The sequence below is a fragment of the Chiloscyllium plagiosum genome, unplaced genomic scaffold, assembly GCF_037043375.1.
Source record: "Chiloscyllium plagiosum isolate Xiang-an unplaced genomic scaffold, Cpla_swu_hap1 HiC_scaffold_15, whole genome shotgun sequence".
In the NCBI taxonomy this organism is placed as follows: Eukaryota; Metazoa; Chordata; class Chondrichthyes; order Orectolobiformes; family Hemiscylliidae; genus Chiloscyllium; species Chiloscyllium plagiosum.
In genome coordinates this window covers 63,003,532-63,028,274 of record NW_028270153.1, presented here as the reverse complement: position 1 = coordinate 63,028,274, position 24,743 = coordinate 63,003,532, and the positions used below count along the sequence as shown (strand labels likewise).

The 24,743-nt window shown below is 39.6% G+C and overlaps 1 protein-coding gene across 2 annotated transcripts in view; it reads left to right on the top strand.

Annotated features, from left to right (window-relative positions):
* The window catches only part of LOC122559992 (guanine nucleotide-binding protein G(s) subunit alpha), a 316,490-nt gene that overhangs the window by 274,099 nt on the left and 17,648 nt on the right, over positions 1-24,743 (top strand). For both annotated transcript variants that reach the window (XM_043710125.2, XM_043710126.2), the window contains exons 6-7: positions 15,725-15,779; positions 20,526-20,599. In XM_043710125.2, coding sequence (XP_043566060.2) covers positions 15,725-15,779; positions 20,526-20,599 — 129 coding nt within the window. The remainder of the gene's footprint in view (positions 1-15,724; positions 15,780-20,525; positions 20,600-24,743) is intronic.

Sequence of the window (24,743 nt, the reverse complement as noted above, 5' to 3'; positions counted from 1 at the left end):
GAGTACAGTGAAAAGTTTACAAGTTGCCACTTAAAGCACCATCTTCAGTACAAAGGTGCCTAGGTACAAATTCTTTGGGGGAAAGAAAATAGAAAAAAAAGGAATAAAAAGTCCAGCATTATAGATCGTAGGAATAAATTGGAAAAATAAAGAAACAAAAAGTTCAGAAAAACAATCCTTCCAACCCAGTCCACACAGGGTCTTGACTCCAGACTGCACCAGGCTCTCTAAGCTGGGAGACCGCTTTGAAATCATCTTGAGACCAGAAGTCCATACTGAAGCCACACTGGGCTGCCAACTGACTGCTGTTAGCATTATGCTAATGTGTTTAGTTGCAGGATTGAGAATTGCAAAGCCATTTATTTCTTTTTACAGTGGTATTCCCAAAATTGAGCAGGAGACAAATTGTGTCCAGCTTTTAATGCTCTGCTGCAAACCCACTATTCTATGCCCAGAGACAGGAATTTGTGGACTGATTAATGAGGTATGTTAAAATCGACTTGATAATTCTGTCAAGTTTTATAGTTATGATTCCTGATGAAGGGTTTATGCCTAAAATGTTGATTCTCCTGCTCCTGGGATGCTGCCTGACCTGCTGTGTTTTTCCAGCACTACACTCTCTACTCTGATCTCCAGCATCTGCAGTCCTCACTTTGTCAAAGTTATAGTTCTGATTGCTTGCTTCCATACTCCTCCCCATACCATCTGTTTTCTAGGAATGTACTTGCAGCAAGCTTTGACTGGGAATTCTGTTTGGTTTTGTAAATGTGGAAGCAAACATGTAAAATTTGGAATTCACAAGTAGCTATTAGGAAAAAGGGATAATAAGAATTTGAGATTAGCTTTTCAGTGTAATATTTAGCATAATTATGCGTGAATAGATACAGCAGACTTTTTATTAACCGGTACCTATGGGACCAGAAGTGTGCCAGTTGATCAAATATTCCAGACATTGAAGAGATACGTGCAACTGCAGTAAACCTTAACCAAGCAAAGCTTCGAGACAACAACAATTCCACAAAAATGTCATGTTAAAACATCAACATACCTCAAATCATACGTATACTTGGACATTGCAGTAGATAGTGGTATTTGAGGTATGTAATTTTTGCTGCTTCATCAAAAGTGTCAGTTGATTTGGGGCCATTAGTGAACATCCTCAATTCTAACCTTATAATGGAGGGATGGTCATTGATGAAGCAGCTGAAGATGGTTGGGCCTAGGGTGCTAACTTGTGGAGCTCCTGCAGAGATGTCCTGGAGCTGAGATAACTAACCTCCAACAACCACAACCATTTTCCTTTTGTGTCCACTATGACCCTAACTACCGGAGAGTTTCCTCCTGATTCCCATTAATTCCAGTTTTGCCGTGGCTTCTTGATACAACACTTGGTCGAGTGCAGCCTTAATGTCAAGGGCTGTCACTGTCGCCTTACCTCTGGAATTCGCCTCTTTTGTCCATGTTTGGACAAAGGCTGTAATGAGGTCAGGAGTTGAATGGCCCTGGTGGAAACCAAACAGCGCTTCACTTGGTAGGTTATTGCTGAGCAGGTGCTGCTTGTTAGCACTGTTGATGACACTTTCCATAATATTACTGATGATCTACAGTGGGTTAGATTTGTCCTTTAATTTTGATGTACCCAACATACTTGTGCAATTTTCCACATTGTTGGGTGGATGCCAGTATTGAAACTATACTGGAAAAGCTTGGCTGAGGGAGCAGCAAGTTCTGATATAGAAATCTTCAGTACTATTGCTGGAATGTTGTCAGGGCCAGTGTGGTTTTTACAGTATCCAGTGCCTCCAACCACTCCTTGATATCACATGGAGTGAATCGAATTGGCTGATGACTAGTATCTGTAATGCTAGTGACTACTGGAGGAGGCAGAGATGAATCATCCATTCGGCACTTCTGGCTGAAGATTGCTGCAAAAGCTACAGCCTTATTTTTTGCACTGATCTGCTGGGCTCCTCCATCATTGAGGATTGGGATATTTGTGGAGCCGTCTCCGGTGAGTTTTTTTAAACCGTCCACCACCATTCACATCCAGGTATGCAGGACTGCAGAGCTTAGATCTAATCCGTTGGTTGTGGGATCACTTAACTCTGTCTATCACTTGTTGCTTATGCTCTTTAGCATGCAAGTAATCGTGTTTGGTGGCTTCACCAGGTTGACACCTCATCTTCAGGTATGCTTGGTGCTGCTCCAGGCGTGCCCTCCTGCATTCTCCCATTGGACCAGGGTTGATTCACTGGCTTGACGAAGATGGTTGAGTGGGGGATATGCTGGGCCATGACGTTTCAGATTGTGTTGAAGTACCATTTTGCTGTTGAAGGCCCACAATGCCTCATGGATATCCAGTCTTGAGTTGCTAGATCGGTTTGAAATCTGTCCCATTTAGCACAGTGCCACACAGCACAATGGAGATTATTTTCAGTGTGAAGGCAGGACTCCGTCTCCACAAGAACTAAGTTGTGATCGCTCTTGCTGATACTGTCATGGGCAGATACATCTGCAACTGGCAGATTGGTCAGGATGAGGTAGAGTATGTTTTGCTGTCTTAGTTTCCTCACCACCTGCCGCAGACCCAGTCGAGAAATTGTCCTTTAGGACCCAACCAGCTCGATCAGTCGTACTGCTGCTGAGCCACTCTTGGTTGTGGGCATTTAAATCTCTCACCTATTGAACATTTTATGCCCTTGCCATCCTCAGTGCTTCCTCTAAGTGTTACTGATTCATCTGAGAGAGGATGGTACGTGGTAACCAGCAAGAAATTTCATTGCCCATGTTTATCCAGAAGCCACGAGACTTAATGCGATCAATATTATGGACTCCCAGAGCAACCCCCTCTCTCTCCTGTATACCACTCTGCTGCCACCTTTTACTGAGACATGACATATCCAGGGATGGTGTTTGGGGTATTGTCTATAAGATATGATCCCATGAGTATGACTGTCAGACTGTTGCTTGACCAATTTGTGAGACAGATCTTCCAATTTTGGCACTAGCCCCCAGATGTTAGTGAGGAGGAATTTGCAGGGTTGATAGGGCTGTTTTTGCCATTCTTCTCCCGTGCTTGGGTCGATGTCGGATGATCTGTCCAGTTTTCCTTTCTTTGAGACTGCAGAATTTTACTTGTATGTACTTCATTCCCTTATGCTAACCTCATAACTGTGTGAGAGAGCAACAGCCTGAAATTTGCTATGCTGATGATGATAAACTGTTACTTGCATCAGTTGAAGTGAAGTGCACATTGGTGGTTGAGCTCCCTCCTCCTCCTCCTGAGATGTCATAGTATGTCTGAACAGGTTGATTTTTAAAATATCTACAATTGGATTCCATTATAGGTTTGAAAAAGACATACTTCAAATCCCACCATGGCTCTTGTGGTGCAGTGGTAGTGTCCCTATCACTGAGGCAGGATGTCCGTGATTCAAGTCCCAGCTGTTTGAGGTGTGAAAAACCATCTCTGAACAGGCTGATTAGAAAATGTCACTTGCCCAGGTGATGTATGATAGGTTGACTAAAATAATTACCTACATAAGATTTGAGAGCATACCTAACTTGTATTATTCTATGAACAAATCTATCCCAAGTTAAGATTGGTTTTGGAATCTTTCTTCAAATGGATATCAGTTGACAACAACTTGGAGTGTGCAAAAGTACAGAATAATGTGGAATCGGAAGATGATGGCTGATCCCCCTCCATAGGGTACAGTGCGAGTAATGCACATCATTGTGATCATGGTTTGTTTAAAAACTTCAACTGAAAGACAAAATCATACAACATGGAAACTGACACTTCAATCCAACTCATCCATACCAACCTGACATCCCAATCTGACCTCATCCTGTTTGCCAGCATTTGGCCCATATCCCACGAAACCATTCCTAGTCCTATATCTATCCAAATGCCTATTAAACGTTATAATTGTACTTGCTGCCTCCACTTCCCCTCGCACTGCATTCCAAATACGCACCACCCTAAGCATGAAAACGTTGTTTCTTAGATCCCTTATAAATCTTTCCCCGCTCACCTTCGGCCTATGCCCTCTAGATTTGGATTCCCCACCTTAGGAAAAAGACCTTGGCTATTCACCCTGTCCATGCCCTTCATGATTTTATAAACTTATATAAGATCACCCCTCAGCCTTCGATGCTCCAGGGGGGAAAAAGCACCAGCCTATTCAGCCTCTCCCTATAACTCAAACTGGGGTCCCGGCAGCATTCTTTTTTGCACCTTCTCAAGTTTAACAATATCCTTCCCTCGAATGGCAGCCAAAATTGTACACAGTATTCTAAGACTGGCCTCACTGCAACATGACATCCCAACTCCTATACTCAGTGTTCTGACTAAAGAAGGCAAGCATGCCAATGCCACCTTTATTATCCTGTCTATCTGCAACTCCACTTTCATGGAACTCTGCACCTGCCCCCCCCACCCCCCCCACCCCCAATGTCTCTTTGTTCAGCAATACTCCCCAGGACCCTAATCATTAACTCTGTAAGTCATGCCTTACTAAAATGAAACTTCTCACATTTATCTAAATTAAACTCCATCTGTCCGTTAGCCCATCTGATCAAGGTCCCTTCTGTATTATTAGTGTTATTGTAAAAGTTGCACTCTGATGACTATGGTGAAGCTAGATTTTTAATTATGTACTCATTCCATAATATTTGTCAAAGATTACTGAATGTTGCCAAGCTGGCCCAGAGAAACTAATTTTGTTTGTGAATGTTTAAAATTTGTCTGTAGTAAATTTTTTTGAAATAGTATTAGTTTAGTTTCTATCTTAATCAAATCATAGTCACTACTTCTATTCTATAAACACTTTTACCTTATTGTTCTATTTTCTTCAATGTGTGTGGTTCCGTCTTTGCTTGCTCACATCATTTCTGTTGTATGCCAAGATATCCCCTTAACTTGACTCCAGATTTTAACTGACCTTGGGCAAGGGAAAACCATGTCAGAGTTCTAGTTCTTTGTGGGCAGCTTAGGTATGTAACCTTGCTTTGCTGCTGCCTGCAGACTCTGTCAATATAACTGATGAATGACTGGATTCTAGATTCTTCAAAAAAAATTGACCATTATTGAATTTTTGTATTCGCAACAATAAATTATTATTGTCAGGCTTTTTAAAATTATATTTATTTATTGCATCGTCATTTTTTTTTTTCTCAGGACTGTGAAGTGAAGTGGTTGATATGTTGCTGAAATCTTAAACTTATTTGTACTCTGTGCTGACCTAATGGATAATCTGCATACCATTTTTAATGCATTACTGTATAGCACATTTATGAGGCATTAACTTTTGCGTAGATCTGCTATAATTGTTATGTGACTGTGATCTCAAAGGTTTCCAGGATGTATTTGAAATGTGCTGAGAACGTTGAGAACTTGGAAGGATCTTTTTTGCAATTAATGTGAATTAGTGTAAGATGAGCAGCAAAATTAACTCTTAATTTCTAACATTCTAATTTTCCTAACTTTCTCTTCCATTCTCAAAAGTAAATTTATCATCTAATCAAAAAGAGCAGTGTGAGCTTGATTATTATGAGTATTTAATGCAAACATGGGTGAAGTTTGGGAGCCATGTTTAAAGTTTTGTTTCTGAAAGATGATTGTATGTTTGAGTCAGACCTTGTGACAAAGCACAGGCAAAGAAATTGAACACTGAATGTTCCTGCTTAATGATCAACACTGTTGATCATTACCTGTTCTACTGGTCTGTATTGGAAAAAAGCTGCACCACCTCTCTGCACTTTTGAGGCTAACATTCCTTGGAGGTATATATGGTGACCTGTGTGTACATGGTGAAAATCTGGGAACAGGCAATTGGATTCTTGGAAGCAACGAACAAGGAAGTTATTGATATTTGGGCTGCTGGTTGTTCCATTTGTGGCTGTAGTAAATTTTTTTCCCTTAACAGGTTTGCTGCTTATATTAAAAATATATATAATTCTGTACCTGTTGTCTCATGATTTGATGATATTAAGGAGATGAATAGAAAGGGAGCCAAGTAATAAGCCAATCAGTCCTTTAAGCCTGTTCTGCCATCTATTTCACTACCCGCAATGCTTAACATTGAATATTCCCAGTTCAGTTCCTCAAGAATTGTACTGGGAAGGTAACAAGCAGCTATTAAATGTTTCGCTACAGGGATAATACCTAATCTGGAAATTACATCCTTCTCGTAACTATTTTGTAAGCCAGTTACCACAACTATAATGGCTTTAGAAATGTTTACTGTGGTTGTTCTTATGACTGCAGAAGGCTATGCAACAGGTATGTTGGACAGGAAATAAAGTTAAAATTATAAAAACCAAACCGATCTTCTGATATTTGCTTACCTACAGTTGAATTCGTGAAGCTTTCATATATAATGTCTAATTTTAGTTTTTCCTCACCTAATTTTATAACTGAAATTAAAAAACCTGCAGTTATTCTCAATAAAGGCCATCGCAAGCGCAACAGTTGCATGAGATTCAATAAACTTTTGGAATAGTATGTTTGATTAAATGTGAGAAAATCTTTTAACAACATTTAATAACTTGTCTTTTTTTGGAACTGGACATTCAGTATCGAGCACTCCTGGACTAGATGCCAGAAAAATTATTACGTTATCGTGTAATCTGTGGTCTACATTTGTTGCTCACTGCCAAAAATAGCATAGTTTTGTGCCATGACAATTCTGGCAAAAGTGATTTTTCTTCACTTGAAGTTTGATTGTGTAAGTTTGTTTTTGGAGTATGGATGATACTGGCAAAGCATCATTTATTCCCTTCAAAAGGTGTTGTGGTGAGCCACCTTCTGGAATTGTGCTGTTTCATCATGACATTGAGTGTATTTTTCCCTTCGTAACAAAGTGAATTGCTAAAGCTCAGTAGCCTTCGTAGAGGTGGCAGATTACTGTTCTCTGATGCTACAATTTACAATTGTTGTAATTTAGTTTACAGTTGAGTTGCTAGCCCAATACCTTAACGACCTCATCATTCCCACTGCTGGCTTCCATTCCTAGAAATAAAAAGGCTATGTCTAGAACAGCTTCTCTCAAGTTTGAAGTATAATTTAATATCTTTCAAAAATTTTCAATGCCACATCCAAGTTACCCAAAATTACCACTTGCATTGTCCCTGGATTATCTGAAGGACTGTTTTATAAGCTGCTATTGATCATCAGACCAACATTTTTTAATCATGTTTTTTTATGAGAACACTGTTTTACTATATACTGTTATATCCTTTATAATAAATTTCTGGAGTTGTGATAAAAACAACTTTTAGATGTGAACCATACAAAAAGTACAACCAGAGCAACTCAATTAAAAAAAATATTTTGGGTGAACGAATACTGCCCCAGTGACTGATTAATAGGTGCACACAAGCTACCATAAATTCAGACTTGAATGATGTGCTTGCATTTTCTTTTTGTATCCAGCACTGGCTTTTTGATTTTTGATCCTTTCTAACCATTACTTTGTCCCACTGATGAAAGTGTGTACATACTAATTGCTAATAGATAAATAGTGAATAGATGATACAGCTCGTAAAACATCCAATGCAGATATGTGAGAGTACCAATGAAAACTCCACTTGCTGCTCTTTTTAAAACTCATTCCTTCTCCATCAATGATAGGTTCTTATGTTCTTCTGTAGAATCTGAAATAGAAACCCAGTGATCTGGTAGCTCGCGATCTACATAGAGTCATAGAGATGTACAGCACACAAACAGACCCTTCGATCCAACACGCCCATGGCGACCAGGTATCCCAGCCCAATCTAGGCCGACTGCCAGCACCCAGTCTATGTCCCTCCAAACCCTTCCTATTCATATACCCATCCAGATGCCTTTTAAATGTTGCAATTGTACTCGTATCTGCAAAGGGGTTTAATCTGCTCTAAAGGGAATCAGATTTAAAGGGACTGCATAAATGTGCGTGTCTGAGACTCTTGTTCCTTGCTTTCACGCTCAGGATGCTATTGAAAGATGATGCAACCTTGCCATTGATCATTTTGTGTAAAAATAGGACCTTCAATGGCCGAGCAGTATGTTTTTAAGTAATGCCTGTGATGATGTACAACCAAATCATAGAAACTGGGTTCTTGCCCCACTCATGCACTGACCAGTGTGATAGTGGAAAATGTCATTTTCTTTTAGGGTAGTGCATAAATTGCAGATTTTCTCTTTGGGCTGTTCACACGAATGGACATGACAAATATCAGGAAGCAAGGTGTTTATTTAATGACAAATAGTTCATTGCTTGGTGAATATTTGCTTTATTTTTGGGAGCTGTTTTTGAAATGGTTGTATGACATCACAGCTATTTCTTTAACTTGCAACATTTGAGAAACCGGTTACTGGACCTTGACAACATGTTATTCAAGTGAATCATGTTTTTCAGAATTCTGCATTTCTTCCAACATGCAGCTAGTTGGGTGTTGCTAAAACTAATTTTATTAGCAACTCTGGTGGCGAGAAAACTAAGCAGTCTGTTATGTGTTACAATAATGACAACTGCAATAATAGTTCAGCATTGAAATCAATAAATAATCAATTTGTAGTTGCGGACTTGATGTATTCAGTTATAACTGTTTCAGAAAATGCTGTCTTTCATTAGACTGTACTAACCAGATTGACAAGTAATTTAATTAAATTCGATGTTTGGCAGTATTACTTTTCTTACCATTGTTCTATAGTATTCTATATGGCACTGGGCATTTTTTAATATCTAGCATCGCCAAAGTTCATCTCTCAAGGGTGGGAAAGTGGCTGCATTTTAATTATTTTTAAATGTGTCACATCCTGCCCTCTGCTGGACAGATTAGGATTTTGGAGCTTTTTTTAAGATCGATACTTGAACTTGGTACAAGATCCCATTGAGCCCATGCACTCTCATTTCATTAAAATATCCCAGTTATGATGTGCTGTGCACATTTGCCTTGTTTTAAAGGTATGTGAACTATTTGAAAATTGAGAGCCACTACCATGTGAAGTGGTGGAAGAAAGTAGTGCAGAAGCATTGAAGAGAAATCTAGATTAACATTTGAGGGAGAAAGGAACATATAACCATTTGTTGAAGCAGTGAAGTGAGAGGAGAATTATATGCAACATAATGACCAGCTTAACTTATCAGGTTAAATGACTTGTTTTTCTGCTGTGAAGTTCTGTATCTTTCAGTTCTACCTGCCTTTTTTAAAATGAAATTCACTTCTACCCTTCTGTGTTTCAATTGCTTCAACATTGGCACCTGTGCCTCCACCTGCTTTGCCCTAAGCTCTGAATTCTCCTCTTAAACCCCTGTACCTCTTGTCATTTGAAATGATCCTGAAAATGTTCTACTTTGATCAAACTGTGTTTCATTTCTCCTAATATTTCAAAATTGAGACTGCATGTGTTAAATGTTATCAGATGATGCTCGTGGGAAGTACTTAGGCTGATAGTTTCTTTTTAAGAAGAGGGAGACTTTCATTGTAAGGTATATATGCTGGTTTCTGTTAGCATAGTGGCTGATTTAACTTGGAATGCTTGCTATCATACGTGTCCTATATTGACACACATCATGGTTCCAAATAACTAAACATAGTCATGCTGACTTATAGCTATACAAAACTCATCCGTATCCTATTCACCATTTAGCTCTGTAGTGTTTGAACAACCCTTGAACCTTAGCTATATGACCTATGTACCTGTAATGACTAATTTTCTATTCATGAGTTTGACAAGTGTAATTTCAGTGGCACAGTGCTTTTCCCAAGTTAGTGGATAACTCTGAAAATCAGTTTTCTATTTTATCCCTTCAAGTCCTGGTGACTTAACAACAAACTCAAATTACAGCCAACCATTCTAAAACCTACTCCAGAATCTCATACTGTCTTTCATTGCACACTTGGAAGTGATTTTCTTGGTAAATATGCATGCAAAGTACTTGTTTAATACGTGGACAATGCCTGTTACTGCACTCAAGTATTGGTTGATCTTGTTTAAAATCAAATTTTGGCCAAAACTGTCAGTTGTTTGTACTTGCCACTTGCTCACTGGTGAAGTTAGACTTACCCTCGTGCCCACCTAGTCATTAAGAAACTCATGGAATAGTAAATCATTGAAACTGTCTGTGCAGCTCCATGTATCTATGTATGTCGACACATGGTGTCGAGGCTGCCGCTTCGCTGGTGCATACTGCATTCCTGCTCTCCAGTATGAAAATATGGTGTGAAGAAGGAATGGCGCGCGCACAGCCCAGATCAGTTTTAACAGATGGATTTTTTTGACATGCCATGTACATTCTAGATGTTTTTAAAAACCTGTTCAGACATATTGTGACACATCTCTGGACTAGGTGGGGCTTGAACTTAGGTCTTCTGGTCCAGAGATAAGGACACTAGCACTGCCACACAGGCTCCCACAGCCCAGTTCAAACTTAAGTCGCTGAGATTTCAAAACACACCCAAAATTAGGCAGCAATGGAGAATTCAAGATTTTTGAAGTACATTGGAGTTTGAAGAAGCTTTCTACACAACTTTGGTTGATGCCTCAGACTAACAATGCAAACAGAGGTGAACCTAACATGTACCAACAGTTGGAAAGGTAAAAACAATGACTGCAGATGCTGGAAACCAGATTCTGGATTAATGGTGCTGGAAGAGCACAGCAATTCAGGCAGCATGGGCTTTTGCCCGAAACGTCGATTTTGCCTGTCCTCGGATGCTGCCTGAATTGCTGTGCTCTTCCAGCACCACTAATCCAGAATCCAACAGTTGGAAAGCCAAGTTGCCATATATGTCATTGATAATCACTAGAGTGGACTCTGTTTTGACAATTCATCCAAATATTTGCCCTGAAATAAGAAAATGAAGTGCTATAAATTTCAAAGTGAACCCTAAATAATGCACACAAGCTTAAAAGAAAGAATTTTGTATTGTGACAAAAGACCAAGGTTTCACACCGTCTCCCAGAAACTGACTACAGATTCAGCACACTTCAGTGTTAGCACATTAAACATTGACTAGAGAATGAATATAAATTGACCCCAGATTTGACACATGGATAAGATTCCCAACGAAGTTGAAATGCCAACCAGTCAGATGGTGAGCAAATTTTAAAGGAGACAGTGTTAGTAAAGATAATTTGCCATGACAAAAGTAGACTTTCATTTGTGCTGTCATACGTGTTCAATAGGACAAAGCTAAAATCAGCCATGAAATTCAACAGAAAAGCACAAGCGTTTCCCAAATGGAGCTGTCATCCATCTTCCCGATAAAGGCTGGATGGATGAAGGTAGCTGAGACAAGTTTGAAACTTCTGATGAAGAGAATTGCATTGAGAGAGAAATTTTTCAATCTGCCACATGTTCAGATCATAAATTTTGATCATATTGCTACTGGGGTTAGATCACAACACTCTGATTTTACAGTGATTTTTAGTCATCTAACAAATCTTACATCAATTGGATGTCTCTTTGCACAATCGCATTGAGAAGAGCATGAACAAAAGTTAGAAATACTGGATGTGTAGAGGAGAGAAGGCATTCACCAAGAGAGGCAGAAAGCAGGCTGTGATATTAACAACAGTGAATTGTAAAGGCCTGGAATGACATCAGAATCATCCAACAAATGTGGAATATTCAATGAAAGATAACTTGATGTAGCTCTTGGTGTGGTTGATGATGGTTAGCCATGTCATGCCAGTTAGGAAATCCATCAGAACAACTAGCTTGGTTCAGAAGATGAGGCTAATTTTTGTGGATTTCATATCCAGTGCATCTTTTGCTACTAAGTAGTGTTCTCATCTGTACTGTGAACCAATTAGTATGTTACCTTATGAGGCTATTTTCTATAAACTAAAAAATCGAAATACTTTTTGGCTTTCCTTGGGCTACTTTTAGAATAGGGTTGGTGGCAAGTCTTCCATCTGTAAACTTACAATAGCAAGCAAAGGTGGATTTCAGTTTCTCCTCAATTTTACTTGCTTTTAAAAAAATCCCTGTAGCTTTTTGACTAAAAATGTGCATTTAGAAGCTTGACCTTAATGCAAGCACATATAGTATCCCTTTTTAGTGCCAAATCAGCCCCTCTTTTACCCTTTACATGCCTTGTCTATTTATATGCTGCTTGAAGATTGTGGGATATCCATTTGCTGACGGCCAGTCTATTATTTTTTGTGTCTTTTATTTCATTTCTCGTTTGTCCTTTGAGCTTCCTATTTTCAGGCCGGTACTCTAGACCTTAGTGCATTATTTCTTAGCATGACTATGTAATACTGTTTGCTTCTCCAAATTTTGTGCACTCTGTTCTTTTTCATAATGTTAGACCCTATACCAAACCCCCTTTCCAAATGGTTTAAACCATAGCCAACAGCACTAGCCGAGTGTTAAAGCAGCTCTGCTAATCTAACATTATGGAGGATTTTAGCTGAAATCTTTATTCACTGCAGCAGGGTCAGTCATCGTCTTTGACAGTCCCTCAGGGCTGAGGATGATTCATTTCCACTCCTTTGGTGGGTGGTATTTCTGTAGTGTCTGAAAATTCCAATGCTAGAGCTACAGATGCAGCTGTACATGGGGAAGTGGTGTATGATGAGGTGGATGGGTGGGACTCTCTTGATTCTGTGTATGCTTTTTACATTGCCCGCACTTTATTTACACATGTTCAGCTTGGTGACTCCTGAAATGATTGACACTTTTGCATCTGCTGCTTCAGTTTTGTGGGTTCGAGGGCGAGCAATGCAAAGTTGGTTGTGTGCGTAGTGCCTCAATACTGAGGGGTCACTGGCTTAAAAAGCACTAGTGGTAACTGCCCAGGGATTTGAAGTGTTTGCAGTCCATAGTCCATGTTTCTGATGCATATAGAGGGTGGGGACCATGGCTCATCAATAGACGATTGAGCTTGGTGCTGTCTTTGAGGTCTTGGACTTGGACCTGCACCATACTGTTCCTAAGGTACCCAAAGGCTGCATGGCACGTTGGAGTCAATGTTGGATTTCATCATTAATGTCTGCTCGCGCTGAGATGAAGCTTCCAAAGTACGGGAAATGATTCCCATTATCCAGGGGCTCACAGTGCATTTTATTGGTCAGGAATGGTAGGAGCAGGCTGTTAGAGCATGTTTTGAATCCTGGATGTTTAGTCTGAAGCTAGTTTTCTCATACACCTCAGTGAATGTGTCATCACTGGTTTGTGGCTCAACTTGTGAGTGTGCATGCACATAGTGTGTACTACAGCTCAATGACAGAAGTTGAGGTTTTCTTGGTTCTGGTCGAAGATTGAACAGTTTCCCACTTATCCCCCAAGGTTAGCTGTACTCCAATTGGAAGCTTAATGGAGTAAGGAAGGAACTTGCAGCAAGAATTCACAGATCAAGGATTAGTTAAGCATTGGCAAAAGTATTTATGATCTTCAATAATATTGACTCATACCAAGAGCACCTAGCTACCCCGATCCTGGTAGCACAATAGAAGCAGACTGCTGATGAATCCTAGACCTTAACACTGTTGTGACTTTGCAAATGTTAAGTGCATGCGCAAAAGTGCACATAATGTATGAGTCTTTGACCTTTTTTGGCTATTTGTGGCAAGAATTGTCCAACAGATATGAGATGCATGCTTTTTGTGTGTGTGGGGTGGGGAAAGGATTATAAAGAAGATGGAGAAATGGAACGCTGCTCCATTGTATAGGAGACCATTCATAGAGTCATAGAGATATATAGCGTGGAAACAGACCCTTCAGTCCAACTCATCCGTGGCTGCCAGATATCCGAAATAAATCTAGTCCAATTTGACGGCATTTGGCCCATATTCCTTTAAGCCCTTCCTATTCATAGCCCCATCCAGATGCCTTTTAAATGTTGTAATTGTCCCAGCCTCCACCACTACTACTGTGTGAAAGAGTTGCCTCTTAAGATTTAAAAGGTATCTATCCCCTCACCTTAAACCTATGCCCTTGAACTTTGGACACCCCATCCAGGGAAAAGACCTTGTACGTTTACTCTATACATGCCCTCATGATTTTATAAACCTCTATAAGGTCACCCCTTGGCCTGTGATGCTCGAGGGGAAATTAGCCACAGATTATTCAGCCTCTCATAATATTGGTTTTACAATTTTGTGTCCCCATTGTTAAAATTGGTACATTTGAAGTACACAGGTCCTACTGACGTGGCAGCAAAAGAGAGATCCATATTTTCAGTTGATGTTCTATACATCTTACACAATCCTGGAGAAGAAATGCAATAAACAAAAAAAACGCGGAGAGGAAAAATACTGTATCCTGGTTTTGAATTTTGTTTTAGTAGAGTAAAAACTTGTCTAGTGAAAATACTGTAGCTGTATTGCACTAATTACAGCAGAATATCTTTTCTTAAAAAAAAAACTTCAAAATTGAATTCCTGAAAGTATAGTGTAGTACTAGATCTTGGAGATGGTGTAAAATTGTCAGAGTAATATAGATGTACAGCACCGAAACACACCCTTTGGTCCAACTCATTCACGCCAACCAGATATCCTAAATTGATCTAGTCCCATTTGCCAGCACTTGGCCCATATCTCTCTCAACCCTTTCTATTCATATACTCATCCAGATGCCTTTGAATGTTGGATTTTACCAGCCTGCACTACTTCCTCTGGCAGCTCATTCCATATACACACCACCACCTTCTCCTTGGGTCCCTTTCAAATTTTGTCCCCCTCACCCTATAAACCTGTGTTCTCTAGTTCTCTCCAGTATGCATTTATACTGTGAAGGACAAAAATTGTCACTTGCCACACAAGTTAAGATAAATACCAAGTAAAACTCATGGTCACATATGAGTGAATACTATTTAACTGGATTACATCGCAGGGCAAGCCTTTTTCGCATTCAATTCTCCTAGCATTTGTTACAAAAACAACTCTTTGAAGACAAATGACCATCCATGTACTGTGCAGATATCTATGAACATCTAGTAAAGTAAATTCAAAACTATGCAACTAAGAGTAGATGCTTATTACACATTCTGAATGGTTTGCTTCTGTTCCTGTATTCCTAACAAAATCCAGATATGTATGGAGCATACTATGTATATTAGCATATTGGGGTGTGTGTGGTATACACACATACACACACAAATATAGATAATATATTGCTGAAGAAAAAGCACATTTAGTCAAATCTTTTCACCTGTACCCACCAGGACAGTTCACAGGGTATAATGACCCCTCCATTCAGAGTTGGCTTGCCAATCAATCCACTATCTCTAATTTATGGATGTGTTTTCCCTAACTTTTCCCTTTGGTACTCTTGTGAAATGACCTGGTGCGTGAGACAAATATTTGACAAAGTTTTGTTTTTATTTTGGCTACATTCAAATCTGTACACAATGCCCTGTTCAATGTCTGTCTTAGTGTTTTCTACTTATATATAATTTGTGTCTGAAAAACTGCAGAAGCTATCCAAAGGAAAATGATTGATTGTATTTCTGCAGAAAAAGACTTTCATCATGCACAACAGAAGTAATTTAACTAACTTATAGAAATCTGGTGATCCTTCAGTCTTCTGGTCTACCCTCAGGTTATTAAGATGTTATTAGTTGCCACAGTAGAAGGCAGAATCCAAGTTTACCACCAAAGTAATGGACGAGAGGGGGAAATGAACTGAATTTGCTCAGCTGGAGTTAACTGTATCGTTTAATTATGGCCTTTCCTACCTCAACTCGAATGAAAAGAATGTTAATGGTATATTTGTTTGTCTTGCAGCTTTCTAGACAGGATTGACATAGTCAAACAAAATGACTACATACCTCCAGATCAGGTAAGCAGATTTATTATTATTTTCCTATTTTTTAAGTCCTCCTTCATAATATGCATCATTCTCTGGTTGAGGTAGAACTTACTTTGAAATTACTTTGTGCTCACAATCTGGTACTTGATATTTTATTATTTTTCTTTTTCTTTCATGCTGTTCTTTTTCTAGAAGTTACAGTAAAATTGATTTTGATCATGGTCAGCTCAAATTTTCTCTTTTTGAAATGGATCAGTTGGAACAGTAACTTTATTAGTTTTCCATGTTGAAAGGTCTGAAATGCAATAAGCAAAAAGCTTTTTGGACATGGGATTGTCATTTGCTTTCAACCATGACAGCGCACAAGCAGTTTTATGCTAGTCTTCAGTTTGAATTCCAAGAGACCAACTCCATGATCCTGGAGCCAGTCTTCCAGACCCACGAGTCTACAAGTCTGCCGTCTGAATAAATGAGCCAAGTTTAACAGCAGAAAAGTTGGGAGCCAAATCTTTAGGAATCACGTTACTGGAATCTGAATTAAACCCATTTTTGTCTACAAATTGCTATGGTGCTTTCTGTAGCCTTCCAGGCTTTCATTTGAGCTGAAAGAAAAAGCAAAACAACTATAAAAGTGGATGCTGGGAATCTGAAATTGAAGGAGAAAATGCTGGAGATACTCAGTAGGTGTGGCAGGAAGATTTGATGTAAGAATAAGGTTTGTGTCCTTTGATCAAAACTGGGAAAGTTAGAAATGGTTATAGGTTTTTAGCAAGTGGAAATCAGGAGAGTGGAAAAGGAATAAATGTCTGAGAGTGGAGGACAGGTGAGATTAAGCAACTAAAGAGTTCAGTGTATAAAGCCATAAATTTGTAACCTCCGCCTTAAATTTTATTTCCTTTCTTGTTCCTGTTTTTTTTTCCCTCCTTGATTCTCTTTTTCTCCCCCTTTGCTTTCATATGGCAACTGTTCATGATCCTTTCATTCATACCTTTTGTAGCTATTCCTTTGTGTTTCTTTACTTTTTTTCTTTACTAGATCTTTGGCTTTCTCTCTTTGTATTGCTTTGCAGCCCTCCTTTTTTCACTGCTGAAATACTATTACATTTCTGACTTTTTCCAAGTACTAATGTAAGTTCATCAACCTGAAGAGTTAGCTCCTTTGTTTTCTATTTCCACAGATTTGCCAGACTTGCTGAGTATTTCCAGCATATTGATTAGATTAGATTAGATTACTTACAGTGTGGAAACAGGCCCTTCGGCCCAACAAGTCCACACCGACCCAGAAGCACAACCCACCCATACCCCTACATTTACCCCTTTTACCTAACACTATGGGCAATTTAGCATGGCCAATTCACCTGACCTGCACATCTTTGGACTGTGGGAGGAAACCGGAGCACCCGGAGGAAACCCACGCAGACACGGGGAGAATGTGCAAACTCCACACAGTCAGTTGCCTGAGTTGGGAATTGAACCCGGGTCTCTGGCACTGTGAGGCAGCAGTGTCTTTATTTAAAACAAAGAAGTTCCAAACAAAGAACATCAAAATTCTCTGATATTGTCTATAATTCCATGGCTTTTTTAATTGAACAAAGAAGCCACTGCTTCCCATTTTGACCTTTTTTTTTAGTACTTTTAAGTTAACCCCAAAATTATCAAAGCTTGTGGGTAGAGGTGTGTTACCAAGACTAGCTTGATGCAACAGTCTTTGAATCATTTCTCTTTCAGTCAGACAGTAACTTTTGAATGTTGACACATTGCACAGATAGATTTTCTATAGAGCTGTACATTTGCTCTGTTTTAAACATCCTAGTGCTCAATAAATTCAATCACGTAACCCCATGCAACAGACAATTCAAACTGTTGTGTAGAATAGAGCTATGTAATAGAAACACAGTCATCCCCTTGTCCAGCACATTGTTCATGAGAATTGCATGATAATTGTTACTGGATCAAACATCAGACCAGCTAGAATCCTGCCCCACAGCATGCTGGAGAGTTGTAATTCAGTTAGTGTAGCCAGTGGCTCCCTAGCTGCCATAATGGTCTCCCAACTTACAACCTCTAAATTTCATCTATTTAGGAACCCTTACACTATTGACACACCAATAAAATTATAAAGGCAAGCATTCATTGTACAAGTTATATGGTAGATTATGCTGTCTTTTCATCTCAATGGCCAGCATTCAAATCATAAGCCAATGGGAGTGAAGTATTATTGTCTTATGAGTGGAGTTTAAGTGTCCTATGTGAAATATGTAGTCAGTCTCATTTAAAATCCTATCAGTCACTTAGAAACAGAATTCCACTACCAGTATTACTAATCAGCTTATGATTAATCTTTATGATCGAGTGGGTCTACTCTTCAGCCTTCACAGTACCAATGAAATAAGCCCTAATGTTCCAAGTCCTCATCACTAGGAATATCCCAATGAACATGCAGTATACCTTTTTCAGTGTTTTATTCATTCAACCAATGTGGTCATCACTGGCAAAGCCAGTATTGATTGTTCATTTCTAATTACCTTTGAGAATGTGGGGGTGAGCTGTTGCCTTGAATTACAGCCTTACTGTATGTTGTTAAATAGGCAGTTCCAGAAATTTGACCCAGTAATGAAGAAAGATTGGTGGTATATTTCCTTGTCAGGATGTTTTGTGACTTTGCGATGGATCTGTCTGAATGTACCTGCTGCACTTCTCCTGGTTGGTAGAGGTTGCCTGTTTTGGAAATACTGAAAAATAAACCCTGGCAAGTTGCCTACATACATGTACACTATAGAGATAGTATGCTGTGCTGGATGAAATTGACATTTAAGCTGTTGGATGGCCAAGCAAGTTCACTAATTTTGAGCTTTCAGTGTTGAAATGGTACTCATTCAGGCAAATTAAGGCTATACCTGCCTGGTGTGACCTTGTTCCTTGTATATGCTGAAAGGGCGTTGAGCATTCAAAACGTGAGTCACTTGCCTCAGAATATTCATACAAATTATGAGAAGAAGAAAGTCAATTTTCCACTTTGATGTGTTTATATGTTTCAATCAAGTCATCTCTGGCTCTTCTAAACTCAAGTAAATACAGGTAGACAGTCCTTTATCCAAAATCCGAAAAGCTCTAAAGTCCGAAGGTTTTTTATTTGTGAAGTGTTTTTCTCGTTAACAAGGTTGTTTGGTGTGCAAACAGTTAACACTAGCTGACACCCATTCAATGCATGTCACTCAGATGCAATATGTGGGGCGTAGCCCAGCACTGGCAGGCCTCAATTCTCTCTCTCGAGGCCCATTTTACTGAGTGAGTCTGTTCCTTTGGTAAGACTTCGTTAAATTTCACCATCAAACTGTCACTTATTCTGAAATTCGAAAACTTCTGCATTCCAAAAACCAGCTGGTCCTGAGCATTTCGGATAAAGGATTGTGCACCTGTACAAGCTTAGTCTGACCAATCATTCTTTGTGGGATAACCTGGCTATTCCAATTATTTATCTGACAAACCTCCTTTGACTACTTCCAATTGACTTACACCCTTCCTTAAATAAGGAACCCAATTAGTATAAACAGGATTCTGGATGTTTCAGCAGTCCCCTGAATAATTAAAACATACCCTGCCGACATTTGTAATCAGTGCCCCATGCAATGAAAACATTCTAGTAGCTTTTCTAATTACTTGCTGTACCTACAACCCAGTCTTGTGTGATTCATGTATGCAGGCACCAAGATCACTTTGCACCCTCAATTCTTCAATCTCTAACCATTTAGATAAACTGTTTCTTTTCTATTTTATTTTGTGCTAAGAGGTGAAAGCAAATTTATAGGAAAGAAACAGTGCCTGAAAGGAAGGGACCATGCCAGTTAATATAGAGATTGAAAATTGGAAGGTAAGTGATCAAGAGTTCTGTGGAATAGGATCAAAGGAGCAGCAGGCATGTATCCTGGAAAAGAAATGGGTGATACAATTTACCGTTCTGTTTCTGAGAGATTGATAATTCGACCACATTTACCAACCTCTCAGAAACAGAACGGAAAATGATATCACCCACCACCACAAACCGAGACAGATAAATAGCAAGCGGGACAGAACACCAATGCTTTCTGATTATGTGGCGAAATGTGGGAGAACAAATCTACCAGCTCAGCGAGCAAACTCGCAACCTGAGCTACAAATCTTCTCCAAAATCTCAGATAAGATGATCTTGATCATTGTGATAGAATAAAATCATGAACTTCTCATGCTTATGGTGGAGTTGGAGATGGATGGGAGACAGGTTTGTAAAGGATGATTTGCAGTTGTTACTCTGTTCTGAATGATTCTGGAATAGTAAGCACTTTTAGCAAATAAAAGCAGGGTGCAAAGATGCTTTATGGGCCAGTGAGAAGGAGAGATGAATTGCTTGAACAGTTCTCCAATCTATCCTTTCAAGTATGCATCAAAATGGAAGTTCTTTTTAAAAATCCTTGTTTTATTTAGTTTTGCCTTAATATCAAACTTTATTATAGCTTGCTGTCTCACCACCAGTTCACTCTTAGTTTTTTGTTACTTATTCCGTTGTAATGTCTGAGCCATTAGATCAGATCTTTCAGTGAGATCTGTAATTATGTTTGACTAGGTGTCTCAGTGAGAAAGAGTGACCACTTAAACACAATCATACCTGGATATTTTTTTAAAATTGTTACTAAGTTAGTTGACATGCTGATGGTGCATCAAGACTCCAAGCATTACTAATTGTCCTTTCCAAGGTTCTGTAATGTACAACCTGATTATGCATTCTCTTTTCCTTTCAAAGGATCTACTGCGATGCAGAGTTTTGACATCGGGAATTTTTGAGACGAGGTTTCAAGTTGAAAAAGTAAACTTTCAGTGAGTATTCCTTACTTGGTAGTTTGTTTCTGTGCATTGTAATGATATGTACGAAAGTGACTTTTTGTTTTGATATGTGAATAGAGTTTAAAGGTACCGCTGAAGAGCATTGTATTTTCACATCATGGGGAGTTGACACAGGAAAGGAAACTTAGCAGGTCATCCTGAAGCTTTTTGTAGTCGCGTTTTGCCTAAGAGTTGTTGGCATGTCTAGAAGCAGACTACTTGTTAGGAAGGGAACAAAAGTATGATACAAGTGTAGCAGTACAAGTCAAGTGAGAGTTCAGTGAGAATTAGTCGCAGTATAGCAAATGGTGAATTTTAGCTGATTATTAATCCCATTGTTCTCCCTTGTAATCATAAACTCATTTCATATAATTGACACAATGTCACCTGACACCCCCATCTAAAATTTGATGTGGTTGCTGCAAGAACTAATATTAAATGCTTTCCATACAACTTATATCAAAGTTTATCGGTTGCACCCATTTAAACAGCCCATTATTCGTTCAACTAATGAAAGCTTCGGTTCCTCAACATTTTATTTTGACGGTAGTCAATCTATTGAACCACAGAGGGCTGTCAAAGCCGGGTTGTTAAGTATATTTAAGGCTGAGATGGAGAGACTTTTATGATTAGGCTTTTGCCCGAAACGTCGACTCTCCTCCTCAGATGCTGCCTGACCTGCTGTGTTTTCCCAGCACCACACTCTCGACTCTAATCTCCAGTATCTGCAGTCCTCACTTTCGCCTTACGGAAATAAGGCAGGAAAATGGAGTTGAGGGTTAGAGTCAGAGAGATGTACAGCATGGAAACAGACCCTTCAGTCCAACTCATCCATGCCAACCAGATATCCTTGGCCCAAATCCCTCTAAACACTTCAACTATTCATATACCTATCCAGATGACTTTTAAATATTGTTATTGTACCAACCTCCTCTACTTCCTCTGGCATCTCCTTTCATAGATGCACCATTTTCTGCATGAAAAGGTTGCCCCTGAGGTCTCTTTTTAAATTTTTCCCACCTCACCCTAAACCTATACTCGCTCGTTCTGGAGTCCCCCACCACAGGGAAAAGGTCTTGTCTATTTATCCTATCCATGCCCCTCATGATTTTATAGACCTCTCTCCAGTCACCCGTCAACCTCCGCTCCAGGGAAAACCGCTCCAGCCCATTCAGTTTCTCCCCTTTAGCTCAAACTTCAATCCCAGGCAACATTCATAAATCTTTTCTGAACCCTTTCAAGTTTCACAACATTGTTCTGCTAGGAGGGAGACCAGAATTGCACACAATATTCCAAAAGTGGCCTAACCAATGTCCTGTATAGCTGCAACATGACCTTCCAACTCCTCTAATCGATGCTCTGACCAATAAAAGAAAGCATACCAAACGTCGTCTTTCTCTGTCCTATCTACTTGTGACTCCACTTTCAAGGAACTATGAACCTGCACTTCAAGGTCTGTTTTTGTTCAGCAACAATCCCCAGGACCTTACCATTAAATGTATACGTCCTCCCCAATTTGACTTTCTAAAATGCAGCACTTCACATTTATCTGAAATGAACTCCATCTGCCATTTCTAAGTCCATTGGCCCATCTGATCGAGATCCCGTTGTACTCCAAGGTCACCTTCTTCGCTGTCCACTATGCCTCCAGTTTGCTGTCATCTGCAAACTTACTCACTATACCTCCTATGTTCACATCCAAATCATTTATATAAATGATGAAAAGCAGTGGGCACAGCACTGGTCCTAGGCCACCAGTTTGAAAAGCAGCCCTCCACCACCACACTCTGTCTTCTACCTTTGAGCCAGTTCTGTTTCCAAATGGCCAGTTCTCCCTGTATTCCATGCAGTCTAACCTTACTAACCAGCCTACCTTGAGGAACCTTGTCGAAAATGTAACTGAAGTCCATATAGATTATCTGAATAGCTCTAATCTTATTGAATAGCAAAGCCAATTCAGTGGGTAGAATGGCCTACTTCTGCTCCTAAAACATCATATCTTATGGACCACTTTCCTAATTGGTTTGCCAACTAGGCGAAAGTGAGGTCTGCAGATGCTGGAGAGTCAGAATCAAAAAGTGTGGTGCTGGAAAAGCATAGTAAGACCGACAGCATCCGAGGAGCAAGAGATTCGACATTTCGGGCATACACTAACAGGGATGAGGGAAATTTTCCACATTGATCCAGCACCTTACCTCTTCACAAATTGGCAATCTAGTTTATTGCTTTCCCCTGTAAATTAAATGGTGCTGAGGAAATAAGCAATCTCTTGATCGATCACTGCCAACAGTGAAATTGAGCCTGTTTACAACCTTGCTGTGATATTTTATCCTAAGATGAGCTTCCAATCTCCATTATTAAATCCACATATTTCCACTTTAGGCATTATTGCCTAATGTTTCTACATTTCATCTTAAATTCTGACATACTTGTGCATGCCTTTGTTAGCTTTAGATTCAACTATTCCAGCCATCTCTGGGAAGTCATTTTACAGGGCACTGGCATCAGTTTTGGAACAGGTGGGATCTGTACCGATGGGACAGTCTCCATCTGAACTGACCTGAAACCAGCGTTTCAGTGAAAAGGATAAATAAGGTGGTCACTAGAACTTTAAACTAATGAGTCGGTGGGAAGGGAAAGTGAAAATGACAGAAGATATGATGGTAAATGAAAAGGTAAGCAGTAGGTTAGCATGTCTGCAGGAGATGTAAGTGTAATGCAGACTAAGAAAGAAGTAAAAAGGAAGGATAACTCAGATGTTGGAAATCACGAGGGTGTGAAAACTAGCATAAGGACACTTTACCTGAATGCTCATAGCATTCATAACAAAGTTAATGAGTTAATGTCCTCATTCATTGCAAATGAATATGATTTAGTAGCCATTATGGAGACATGGTTACAGGATACTCACAACTGGGGTATCAGACTATTCGGAAGTACAGACAGGAAGGTAAGGGAGGTGATGTAGCTTTGATATTCAAGGGCATCAGGGTGGTGCTGAGAGATGATATAGGTTCTATGGAGAATAAGATAGAATCCATTTAGCAATTAGAAATTCTAAGAAGAAAAAGTCACTGATGGGCATAGTCTATAGGCCACCAATAATAACATCACATTGGAGCGGGCAGTAAACCAATACATAACTGCACAGGTATTAGTTATCATGAGGGATTTTAATCTACACGTCAGTTGGTCGAACCTACTCAGTCAAGGTAGCCTTGAGGAGGAGGTCATTGAGTGTATCAGCAATAGTTTTCTTGAATAATATTTAATGGAACTGACGAGGGAGCAAGCTATCCTCAATCTGGTCCTATGTAATTGATTAGATTAGATTCCCTACAGTGTGGAAATAGGCCATTTGCCGCAATAAATCCACACTGACCCTCCAAAGAGTAACCCACCCAGAACCATTTCCCTTTGACTAATGCACCTAATAGTATGGGCAATTTAGCATGGCCAATGTACCTGACCTGCACATCTTTGGACTGTGGGAGGAAACCTACGCAGACACGGACAGAATGTGCAAACTCCACACAGACAGGCGAGGTGGGAATCGAACCCGGATATCTGGCGCAGTGAGGCAGCAGTGCAAATCGCTGAGCCACTGTGTTGCCCCAAGAGCATAATAGACAGGAATAATTGATGACCTCATTGTCAGGGGTCCTCTTGGAAGGGGCGATCACAGTATGGTTGAATTTAGAATACAGATGGAGAGTGTGAAGATAAAATCCAATACCAGGGTCCAGTTCTTACTACAATAGGATGGGGGAGGACTTGGCTAAAGTAGACTGGAAACAGAGGTTTTATGGCGGGACAGTTGATGAGTAATGTAGGACTTTCAAAGCAGTTTTTCAAAGTGCTTAGCAAAAGTATATTCCAGTGAAAAGGAAGGATTGTAAGAAAAGGGGTAATCTGCCATGGATGCCTGAAGAGATAAGGGAGGCGATCAAATTGAAAGAGAACGCATACAAAGTGGCCAAGATCAGTGGGAAACTAGAAGATTGGGAAAACTTTAAAAGTCAATAAAAAGCCACAAAAAGAGCAATAAAAAAAAGTGAGAGACTTTGAGGGAAAAACTAGCACAGGATATAAAGACAGATAGCAAACGTTCCTCGAAGTATATAAAATGAAAAAGAGT